This window comes from Sorex fumeus, unplaced genomic scaffold, assembly GCF_029834395.1.
Source record: "Sorex fumeus unplaced genomic scaffold, SorFum_2.1 ptg000128l, whole genome shotgun sequence".
Classification (NCBI taxonomy): Eukaryota; Metazoa; Chordata; class Mammalia; order Eulipotyphla; family Soricidae; genus Sorex; species Sorex fumeus.
Genome location: NW_026606185.1, coordinates 19618818 through 19631548, shown reverse-complemented (window position 1 = coordinate 19631548; position 12731 = coordinate 19618818). Strand labels below are relative to the sequence as shown.

At 38.7% G+C, this 12731-nt stretch overlaps 1 protein-coding gene across 26 annotated transcripts in view; it reads right to left on the bottom strand.

The window, feature by feature from the left end:
• EPB41L3 (erythrocyte membrane protein band 4.1 like 3) overlaps nucleotides 1-12731 on the bottom strand; it is a 166893-nt gene that overhangs the window by 36507 nt on the left and 117655 nt on the right. For all 26 annotated transcript variants that reach the window (XM_056138371.1, XM_056138373.1, XM_056138388.1 and 23 more), the window contains exons 6-9: nucleotides 9162-9237; nucleotides 6771-6989; nucleotides 5978-6065; nucleotides 1930-2082 (exon numbers count right to left, since the gene is read on the bottom strand). In XM_056138371.1, the coding sequence (XP_055994346.1) occupies nucleotides 1930-2082; nucleotides 5978-6065; nucleotides 6771-6989; nucleotides 9162-9237 (536 nt within the window). The remainder of the gene's footprint in view (nucleotides 1-1929; nucleotides 2083-5977; nucleotides 6066-6770; nucleotides 6990-9161; nucleotides 9238-12731) is intronic.

Genomic DNA, 12731 nt, shown 5'->3' with positions numbered 1-12731 from the left:
AATGTACATATACTAAGCATTTTATGACTTGCTATATCAGATACTGTTGATTTTATTTATGTTTTCCAATACAGATTACCTTTTTAACTGCTACTATCTCTTACTATTATATATAAGATCTGAGATTAGGAGAACATACTTAATATTTTCAGCATGTATCTATCAGATGTATTCAGCATGTATCTATCAGCTGTATTTTTCAGCTCGTTGATTTCTCAAAGTGAGACATTTGTTTTCAGGAGCAATATATTTTGATATATTATTGCAGATACTCAGTAGCGCTGTAGCACTGTCCTCCCGTTGCTCATTGATTTGCTTGAGTGGGCACCAGAAACGTCTACATTGCGAGACTTGTTACTGTTTTTGGCATATCGAATACACCACAGGGAGTTTGCCAGGCTCTGCTGTGCAGGCAGTATACTCTCAGTAGCTTGCTGGGCTCTCGGAGAGGGGCGGAGGAATCGAACCCAGGTCGGCTGTGTGCAAGGTAAACGCCCTACCTGCTATGCTATCGCTCCAGCAGATACTCAGTAAATTTTTTATTTTCTAAAGATGTATCAGTCCACCAGGGGGCAATCATCTTAAATAGTAAAGATTTTCTCTAACACTACAGAATAAAGTAATTTATATGGCAAAGAATGAGGGAAGGTGGCTTATATACAACTAGTGTCATTTAATTAAGCTGGCTCTCTAGTTCTTTGTTGATGGACACTTGGAGGAGTAAGACCGGAAAATGCGTCAGATTGCTGAAACTACATCTGCTCCCCCCCCGCCCCCTGGCCATTCCTTACTCTCTCTGGATATCCAGATCCAGTTAAAAAATTCACTACTGGACAGTGAACCCAGAGAGTACTAGACATCTTCATTAAGCCATCTTGCAACTATTTATTACACATACAACAAGGGCTGGCGTGAAAGCACAGTGGTAGGGCGTTTGCCTTGCACATGGCTGACAGGGTCAACCTGAGTTCAATTCCTCTGCCCCTCTCGTAGAGCCTGGCAAGCTACCGAGAGTATCTCGCCTGCACGGCAAAGCCTGGCAAGCTCCCTGTGACCTACTCGATATGCCAAACACAGCAACAAGACTCACAATGTGGGCCCACTTGAGCAAATCGATGAACAATGGGAGGACAGTGATAGTGACAGTGATAATAAGTAGTAAGGTCAAATAAGTACAAATAAGTGTGACCTCACTTGGTACTGTTAAGAAGCCAGAAAAGACTCTCTTACTGCTCTCCTGCTGAGCCCTTGCACGTTCTGAATCTCATGTGTTCCCCGTGCTCTGCACCTATGTCTCTCAACTTCTTCAGAGCTTTTGTACCAAGAATTCCTTCACACTCACACTTCTCAGCTATAAATACGGCTATTAAAAAGGGGAAGAAAATAACTTAGAGCCTGCTTGCTTCTGTATAAATAAGAAGTCCATTTCCTTGCTCACTGCTCTACCTCCTGAAAGAGAAACCTTGGTTCATTAAAACCCAGCATGGGACTCTACCCTTCAATGTCACAGTTGGATCTGATCATCAAATACAAAGCAAGGGAACAGGCAGGCAAGTCAATGAAAATAAACCCGTGGGTTACAGCTGCAGAACTGAGGCACCGGAAGGGAGCAAGTTCCAAGGGAAGAGGGATACCAATGGCTATTGATGCTTTATGGTAATACAATTTTGCTTTAAATATTATTCGAATTTTTAAAAGAAACATTTTATTAATGTATGCAGTGTGAAAAAATGGGAAAAAATGACATTTGATTTTTTAATGCTTATTAGACAGACCAAACATAAAAGTCTACCTACAGCTAAGTTCTCATGGGCAGACGGAATTCAAGATATCTACGATGTCCAGACCTTATAAGAAGGCAATTTAAAGTTTCATTTGCTATCAGGCACTGTTCTTCCCAATCTAGACACAAATTTTGAGCCCACTTACCTCTCCTGGCCGGATCTTAATGTAAAAGTTGTTCCGTTTGTATGAAATTTTTAGAACCTTTGGCCAGGCAAATCTGTTTATTCGCAGTCGGTCCCGATATATCAGCAGGCCACTGGCACAAACTCCTAACATAATCTCTACTCCCTCAGAATCCTGGAAAACAGCAGCAATAAAGAACAAATCAGTATCTTGCTTATTTTCATTTACAACTGGATCCAAGATTTAAGACTTCATGACAGAAGGTGTAATAAGCTGCCTCTAACTTTAATTTATATATAAAAATATAGAAGCAATTTTTAAACATTACCACTAAATAACCATTTTTTTAATGAGGATATTTGTCACTAGAGAGATTTCAGAGTAAAATCTGCTTACCCAGGAATCTGAGACTTCTGATGCAACAGTACATACAGAGTCCAACCAGATGAATATGCATTAATAACAGTAATGGTAATGCCTGTAACTCTCGTGATTGAATTTCAGGCACTGCCTAAAAACATTACTAATGGTAACTCTCTTAATCTTCATTAGACTATTTCCAGATAGTTGCTAGCATTATCCCTATTTTACAGATGAGAACCAGTTAAATGTGAACCATCTGCTTCCAGAGGCAGGATTCCTTTTCTTGGAGTGTGTGTGTGTGTGTGTGTGTGTGTGGTGTATGTGTGTATACACCTTTCTCCAGAAATGCTAGGGGCCAGGAGGGCTACCACTTGCTGGCTCTTTGGGTGCCACCAGGGGCTGGGGATCAAAACAGGGGTCACATGCATGCCAGCTCTGCCCTCTGCTCCAGCTCTGAGCCACCTTTCGAGCCCTGGAGGCGGAACACTTCTAACAAGTACAGGAACTCCTTACGCCATCACTAGTGACAGAAGTCATCAAAGCAGGGTTTTGAATAGGTCCCTCATTTTCTTCAGTGTTGGTGGGGCTTTTTTTCTTATCAATGTTATAACAAAGGGATATCAAACAAAACATTATTAGAAGACCGTGGAGGTGATCAGGTGACCATATCTGGTACCAGGGATCAAACAGCATCAAGGTAAGCGCCCTACCCACTGTATTATCTCTCTGGCCTTTGTATTTTTTATCTTTAAGTTTTCCTAGGGATGTATGATAAGAACTCTCAGAGGTAATCAGAGGCATCTGACAAAGTTCAGGAGACACAGCTATCCATGGTCTATCCCTCAAAATGCTGTGGTAAAGTCAGAGTAAGCAAACACCTTGAAGGCCTTGAGCGGGCTGATATGGACAGAGCAGGACTCTGGGGTGCAGTTCCCCCTCTAGTCTGGGAGCTGGGAGCAGGGTACAGAAGGGAAACAAAGCTAAGGTCTCTGTTACATGATTTGGCAGGGCTGTTCCCCGCTTTGAAGGGCTCCGCAGCAGGAGCGAAGGGGAAAAGGGAAAATAGAAGAATTCAGAAGAGTTTCTGACTCATCTGTGCTCTGGAAATTGACTTTCTAAGCTCTCTTATGTCAGGGTACAAGATAAATACTTCTGGAAATCAAAAAGTAAACATGTTGGGCTCATCTCTGAGAAATCTAAGCTTACAAATACAAATTTAATGGTTTAAAATGAAACATTTTGCTTTGGAAATGAATCACTCCATTAGATATGAAATTATTGCAAAGAAAATACCTGATGGAATTTGTATTATAGTATAATAGAAACTTGAGGATAGCCCAAGACTAGAAGCTACTCATCACTTAGCCAGATCTTTAATTGGAAAGAGCAATAACCTGGTGCTGATAAGAATCTGCCATCATGGAATCTTTGGAACGAGTTATTCTGTCACATGGCAGCTCAGGTGACCCTCATGCCAGGAACAGAGGCAGTTATTCTGTCTGAATAACTACTTTGAAGTACGAAGTTAAGCTTATTAAATATATGTCTGATCTACTAAGAGACAGAATATTATAAATCTTTTTTTCACTATTATCTGTTTTTTTATTTTGTTTTGTGTCTCACTGACAATACTCAGGGCTTATCCCTCCTACTGGTGCTCAGGGGGCCTTATGGGGCTTGGGGGGGGGACCGAACCTGAGTTTGTATTATCACTCCCGCCTTTGTTTCCATATTGTTTAGCTACCTAGGGAAGATGCTAAAGAAAAAAATCATTATTTTCTTTTAAAATCCTCATTCTGCCCTTATGCTTGGCATAAAATATAAAACATTTTTTTTAAATCTCAGTGCAAAATAGGTGGAAAAAATATAGTCATGGTTGGCAAGTAAATAGATCTGCACCTGCCACTATAATTACACACAAATGTCACAGAGCTGGGCATTCACTGGCGCATCCTTGGGAGAAGTTGCAGCCAAATTTTTGTGAGTATGCTGGTCCCCAGATGATCAGGCCTTAAAGATGTTTAGCCCGTGCAATGTACAGCATGACACAAAGACATAACCAAGCAGTTCTGCCTCTGTTTGGGTCACCAATTAAAGTCCAAAGTCACTGTGAATTTCTGCTTTCCAAATACCAAGTAGTGACCAGCTCCACTCCATATCAACAGAACCCTAAAAGGGAGATTTCCCTGCCAGGTGTCCTCAGGCTTGTTGAGCGGTTTGACTAGAGCCAGCTAAAACTTGCCTCCTTTTTTCTGGCCTTCAACTTGCTTGTGCAAGATACTTGCCTGCCTGGAAACCTCTTAATAACTTCATGTTCTTGTGAGTCCCAGACCGTGAAATTGGTAACTACTCAGTTCATCAGAAATGAAAGGTCTATTTCTATACAGGAGTGATGCTATCTTGTCAGCCCAAATCTGCAGAAAGTGCCTTGAGCTTCAAACACCCATCTTTTATCTTTTTAATGCTGCTAAAGTATCAGAATCCATCAAGGTCCTAATAAATTTCATATGTTTTCATGATAAAAGTTTTCCTAAAAGCATGCTTGGACTTTCACAGAACTGCTATTCACAGGTGTTCAAAGAGCAGGCTAATAGTGGAGGTGCTCAATTCTTTCGCTGCTAAAAATTACAGAGATTCTAGCAAAAGAATAACATCTCACAACCCTAGTCTTTCTATAGTCCCATTCCAAGATATTTTTTCCCGAAACCCTAAAATGTGGGAGGCCTGGGTTTGATCCTTTGAATGACAAGGTCCTCTGAACCTTTAGGAGTGACCCCAAGTACTGAGTCAGGAATAGTCTCTGAGCACTGTCAGGTGTGGCCCCCAAACATAAGAAAATGTCAGACATAGAATGGTCTTTCATATGTGGGATACAAAGAGACATAGTAGTGGTATAACAAATACCCAAAAGCAACAGAAACCAAGAAGTGGTCTTTGGTAGAAAGTTCACCAAAGGGATGGGGTGGGAAATTAGGGTGGGATGGGTACTGACAATGGTGGAGGAAAGAAGCCCTTGGGAGAGGGTGTGGAGAGAGGGACTTCATGAATGAAGTCCTATTGTGGACAGGACTGTAAACTACAGTGTCAAAAATAAAATTGTAAAAAGCAAAACACCAAATGAAAGAAACAATATTCCGTTAAAACAAACAAAACCAAAGAGCCAAACCAACAGCAAAAATGAGTATCTAAATTTAAATGTGACTGAATTTACTTAGTGCTGGATTAAGTAAGTTCAGAACAGTCACCACAGTATATCTCACAAAAATAGCTATGACAATTACTCATGGGCAAAAAGGATGGAGAGGGCACATTCAGAGAAGATGCAGAGATGAGGTGTGGTGGGAGTGGACGGCATGTATTAGCACAACTAGGAGGGCACAACAGACAGGGAAGACAGACGAGTTTGGAGCTATTTATCTCAAATATTTGCAAATCAAGGCAACTGGAGGCTTTGTGCCATGGGTTTTTGGCAAGTTAAGGTTACGAATCATGTGAGTTTGAGGTAGAACAAAGTTCCCAGAAAAATAGCAGAAGAGGGATAAGTTTGCTTCAACACTAAACAGAACTTAGAAGGAAAATGAAGATTTGAATCCTAAAAAGTTGTTTTTATACTAACTGAAAGAAAAATCAACAGTTGGTAATAACACAAACATTAAATTAACACTTTGAATTAAAATACAAAGTTTGGTGTGCAAAATGTACATACCTTGGCATGATGTAAATCTACTCCATACATGGAGAGCTTTTTGGCGTTTTCCAAGAAATGCATTTCTGCTTCTGCTGGTGTCATTCCTCTGATAAGGAAAGAAATTCAACAGAATTACAAAAAGGTTTTTCCTTTTCCTGTCAGGGCTCCAATGTTGCCTATTTCTCTCCCTGGAAATAAGAAACAACCTCCTTCACCCCTTGTCTCACCTTACCACCTCCCCTCCCCCAACACACACACACCAGTAGATTTTTGCTCTGATGGAGGGGAAATAATAACCATAAGAGAAGGATGAAGAAAATTTAGGGTCCAGAGATAATTCAGTGGGTAAGGTGCTAACCTTGCACTTGACCAACCTGGGTTCAAACCCTAGCACTGCTTGTGGTCCTCTGAGCACCATCTGGAAAGATCCCTGAGCACAGAGCCAAGAGTAAGCCTTGAGCACCCAAAAAAGAAAACATTACAAATGGGTGTTGCAAGGGAGAATTCCAATTGCTTTTTTTTTCCTGCTTGTTTTCTGGCACTGGTAGTGCTCTTGGATCACTCTTGATGGGGTTCCGGGGACCATATGGGCTGTCAGGGATCAAATCCAAGTCTGCCACATGCAAGGCAAGTGCATTACCCGCTGTACTATGCCCGGACCTTGGAGAATCCCAAATTGTACCAGACAGAACATCACTCTTCTGAAGTCCCATCTTCAATTCACTGAAAGCAGTTGGGGAAGGCAGCAGGAGAAATCCTCCTCCAAGAAGACACCACTTAAGCAGGAAGCTCTTAAGGGCTCTACACCCACCTGTGGCTCTTATGTAGCTCGATCACTTTATCTTCCAGTTCCTTCGTGTGATTTGGGGCAAAGCGGAACTCACTAATGTAATCATTGCCACATTCATCCGGATCATAGTCACCAAGTTCTGACTGGACAGTGTAGGAGCCCAGCAGGGCAAGGGTGACAAAGGAGCAGGGTAGCCTTCCTGACACGATGTCATCTCGCAGCTGTAAGCAGAGGTAGTACCTTTCGAGAGCCAAAAGGACAAAGCAGAAACCAGCATTAGGACATGCGAAGAGACTGTCCAGCATAATCTGTGCTGCAAGCAGCTTCCCCCTGTCAAGTAAGCCTCCAGACGAAACATTTTTCTAGCATCTGTCTTTTGAACTAGATGTAAGGGGAAAATATTTGGCAGCTAATAAATACAATATTAAGACAAAACTAGGTTTAATTAGCAAAGCACAGAGTGGAAGGAACCTAAAGGTCTCAAATACTACTTTAAAGTATAGTGAATAATCCAACACCTCCCTGAAATTTCTGGTTGGGAGAAGTAGAATACATGAATAGTGCAACTATTTTATTTCAGCTAGTCATTTAATTTCAAGGTCTTGACATATGTCCAAGACTAAATTCAATGATCACACTATCAAAAACTTTTTCTGCATTCCTGATAGTCCTTTCTTAATAAAGAATTGTTCTATCTCAAATATTTGGTTTAAAATTTAATCTGTAGCTATAATGACAACTAAGAAAGAGTCCAAGAAGTAAACCTTAACACTGATGAGTTTTAATAATATTTTTAATGGTCCAGCATATGAGAATAATAATAGAACACAATTATAACTTCACGTAAGAACCTCTGTATCACTGTCCTCCTATTGTTCATCAATTTGCTCAAGCAGCACCAGTAACGTCTCACAACAAATTGTGAAACTTGTTGTTACTGCTTTTGGCGTATCGAATATGTCACAGGTAGCTTGCCAGGCTTTGCCATGCGGGCGAGATACTCTTGGTAGCTTGTCGGGCTCCCTGAGAGGGGTGAAGGAATCGAATCTGGTCAGCCAGGTGCAAGGCAAATGCCCTTCCCGCTATGCTATTGCTCCTGCCCAAACTCTAGGTAATCCATAAATAAAAATTTCTTAATATTTCAAAGACTCCACAAATACTACTAAAATAAGAGAGAATTATGCACAAAGCTTCAAATCCAGATATAACAGGCTCTGTATATAACTTCATGCTAGACCCAGTTAAAAAACACATCAGTATTACTAAAATGTATCTTTAAGAAATTATAAACTTTCTCTGGTTTAATGTAAATAAAGAAGGACTACTGTGAAACTAGTTTCATACTTTTAATATGTCTGATGAAATTATTTTTCTTTAGTTAGGTTTTGGGGCCACACTTAGAGGTGCTCAGGGCTTGCTTACTCATGGTTCTGCACTTAGGGACAACTTCTGGCAATGCTCTGGGGACCATATGGAGTTCAGGGATCAAAGTACTTTACCTGCTATACTCCTGGCTTTGTGCTCAAGGCTTACTCAGGGGAATGGGAATTAAACAAGGTATCAGGAATTGAATCAGGGTCAGTTGTGTGTGTGCAAGACAAGCATCTAAACCCTTGCAATATCTTTTGAACTCTGATTTCTCTTTTAGAAGAACTTTCCAGAAGGATGTGAGGCTAACACAGAAAACTGAGCACAGACTGCACAAAATCACCTTGTCTTGCTACAATTTTACTATCAAACAGAGCAAGAGCTGGGAAATACAAAGTCAAAAGCAGAGAAGCCCCAAAAGACATATGGTAAATCCATGATCATCTCTCATTTCTTCTCGTATTCAAAGTTCAGTCAACATGTCTAAATTTAATGTCGGACCCCCTTTTTTCATGTCTTTTCTTAAAATGAATCTGTCATGTATAAAATCTTATACAATGAATTCATCATTTCATAAAACGAATTTATCCATGTACTACATAGGGTATAGGAGATAAATTCTTATATATCTATGTTTATGGGTACACATGTATATGTGTACATGATTTTTTGAAATAGCCATGAAGTATAAGGATCTAAAGACACACTTTTACTTTAAATTTTGAAGAAGGAGCACTATTTATCATTTAAAGCTGAATCCCATCCAATCTGGCAGTTGGGAGTGGATGGGAGTATCTCAGTTCTGCATGTTTCCCCACCAAGGTCAGGCAGACAGAAGTTTCAGCTTAGCAGTAAAAATTCAAGTGTGAACAGCTCTGACTTTGGCAGATCTCATCAGATGCTTGCTCTCCTTCAGCTGCCTTTTGCTTGCCACTTTAGGCAGATGACTGGTTTCCCGATGTAAGCATGCTCTTCCTTAGGGAATCTGAGAGAAGCACAGGACGCCTCCAAATGCCTGCCTTTCTCATAACCACTTTCAAATACCTGGTGATATCTTCAGATAGCTGAGAGGGGTCTGGTGGATAAAATTTCACATTAAAGGAAAAGTGCCAAGCACCACCTACAAAGAAGAGAAAACAATTACAACAAACCCTTTAAAATCCTCTTAGGCTTTTCTTACGCTGATAGCAAGGAATGCCTTAACTCCAAGTACTGACTTAAATTGAGAGAAGAAAGTCTCCCCTGAACAAAACCAAAAAAATAAGTCTGAAATTTTATCTAATTTCTGATCTTCTCTTCAATCAAATCCTTTATTGACACTTTTTTATTTTTGGCAAAGGAGGGGGCTGGTGGCTGGGACCACATGCATCTGTGCTTGGGAACTACTTACTCCCAGCTGTGGCTGGGAGGGACGAGGTCACTCCAACAGGCTCAGGGGACCACACAGCCATCTGAATGCAAGGTAAAAGGCCTTAACTCTGTACTCTGTTCCTGCCCCACACCAGTAGTTCTAAGAAGCCAGAAAATTGACCACACTTTTCTCGGGGATAAAGGTAAAACGTGAGAGAAGGAAACATGTGAATGATATGGAAAATTCTTGACCAGGCAAGTCTGGAATTGACTGGACCCATTGTTATAAAGTTCATATTTGGATAGTTCACATAAAACTTTACAAACATAATTTTATTTCCTTTGTCCTTTCTACTTTGTTATTACAGGTTATTTATATTATAGGTAATTCTATATCATTATAATAAATGCCAAGGAAGTGTTTATGATAAGTTTGTGATAGAGAACATTAATGAAGTTGCTCTATGGGCTACTTAAATTTTTAGTGATGAAATTTCTGATTAAGGAAATTTCAATATTTACTATGAGTTTTCCAGATTCCATAGCTCTTTTTTAAATCCCTGACTTGAACTACTCCTCATTATGCATTAAAGGCATACATCACCTTATTACATCTCATAGTGCTCTGTGTGTGTATGTGTATGTATGCATATAAACACATGCACACATTTTTTTCAAGATACTCCATCATCAAAAGAATTATAATTCATGCTAAGGAGGTAATGGTTAACATTTTTCTTGGGCAAAGCATTTTTAAAATTAAGGTATGTACAGTGTCATTTTAGGCACAATGATATTGTATATTTTTTAGTGTTGTATATATATAAACATGTATGTATTTAGTATATATTATACTAAACTACAAATATAAATATATAAGTATATGTAAATATATATTTATACAAAAGTATATATTATATAAATACACAAGTATATATACTAAACATGTATATATTATTTTATAGTCATATATAAATAACATGTATATATGTATATATAAACTTCACTTTTATATGCACTAGGAAACAAAATAATTCACATAACTCACTTCATACTGAGGCAATTCATTGAACCCACCCAAACCGAACCCTCAATATCTACTATTCATTTTTTAATTTTGGTTTTGGTTGCACCTGAGGTAGCAGGAGCTACTTTTTGACTTAGTAAACGGGATTACTTCCAGTGCTCAGGGAACCATGTGGTGTCAGGCCTCCTGCAAGCAAAGCATGTGCTCCAGTTCACTGTGCAATCTTGCAGAATCTGACCAATACATTCTTAAAATACACTGGAGCGATAGTACAGCAGGCGAGGTGTTTGCCTTGCATGTGGCTGACCCTTGAACCAACTCTGGAAATCCAAATGGTCTCCTGAATACAATCAGAAGTGATCTCTGAGCATGGAATCATGAGTAAGCCTTGAATACAGCTGGGTATAGCCCCTAAACAAAAAAGTTATAAGTGTTCACCCACTCTATGATATCTTATAGGTTAGTATAACCTTATAGGTTATACTAACTTATACTTAGTATAGGTTATATCGGTTAGTATAGGTTATACTAACTTATACTTAGTATAAGCTTATAGTATAACCTTATAGCTTATAGGTTAGTATATAGGTTAGTATCCACACAGAACTATCCACACATAGAGTTATGTAAAATGTAAGTCTATATATTTTAAAAAATAATACTTTCCATAATCATATACAGTACATCACTATAAAGTTAAAAAAATTATCTATACTATATCATGTGATCAATCTTTTCGTTTAAATAAGCTTTTTTCGTCTGGGCTTCATAGAAATTTACGAAAGTCTGGGTTTTCCTTCAATGTTACAGTGTACTGTTTGTTTTTGTTCTTTGACTGCCTAAGTCCAGGACCTGCTTGTATTCTGAATGAGGTCCTGAACAATTCCCTCCAGGATCCTTGATTTATACTCGGAATGTAAGCCCTCCTGGGTTTGCTCTTCTCTATGAATCTGTACTCATAAACTCCAGCCTTAATGCTTCAGATACTTGGATACTCCCAAACACCTCTTTCTCCCCATTATAAATGACTTCTGGAAACTGCATTTTCTCCATGAGACATTTTCAATCATTCAGCAGAAAGGGACAACATTAAAGTACTTCCAAACATTTCTTTCTTTATAAAAAAGGACACCATTTTTTTTGCATCTGTGGTAAATGCTGTGGATAATTTTTGTGCTTCTGTTACAAAAGGCATAAACCCACTTATTAATTCTAGTGTTTTCATGAAACTTCCATTCATACCATGCGTAAGGTTTCACATGCCAAAGAGTTTTTTTAGGTGTATTTTAAAGAGACATAAAAACAGCTATTATGGAGTGCTGAATACCATATATTTACATGGTTCAGAAAATACTGTTGAAGTAAAGACTATAAGAATTATTCCATAAAATATCTGTCACTCAAATACAATTCCACTATTTCCCCCACTATTCTCAAAAAGTACTGTTTTTATTCTAAAAATAGTCTGATTTGGTTTTACGTTCTGTTTGATTCCTATTCACTTTCTGATAAAAACAATTTCTTTAATGCTTGCCAATGATAAGGTTTATAATGACAACTGGTTTTCTCTTAAGCAAGTGGAATTACAACTAATGGATTAGTTATAATAATGCAAGTGTTACTCTTTAAAAATGTTTACCCACTTCAAAGTATACCTTGGGTCAGATAAGCAGTTTGGTAGTATAATTAAACAATCTCATAATAAATTCAGGATTGGCATTCTGTTGCAATAAGTAATATATGTACAAGAAAGATACTTCAGTGCAAAATCTTCATTTTAGAGATGTGAGTTTCAAACTAGAGTGGGCTAACATAGCATCTCAGGTGCTGGCTTTAAATATCATCTTCACTACTTAGCAGATTATCATTATCAGATGGTTTCATGTATAGGTAATATAAAACAAACACAAATATACTCTGAGAAAAAAATCGTAGCAATGAAGCAGCGGATGAAGGATGAAGGGATAGTATGAATGGTGCTAGAACTGTGGGCTGAGTGCAGCAAGCTAGTACAGGAAGTGATCAAGGTTTGAAGTTACCCTCTTGAAACAGTACTGCAAATAGCAGATCAATAAGATTTTATTTTAATGGTAAAATAAAACACTAAGTTCTGTTGCTCAAATGTCAATTTCTAGGCTCCACCCACAGATCTTTATCCTTAGGACTTCATATATTGTCTAGAAACATGTGATTTGAATAAGGCCCATTTTGTGGTTCTTTTTGTTTTTGTTTTGTTT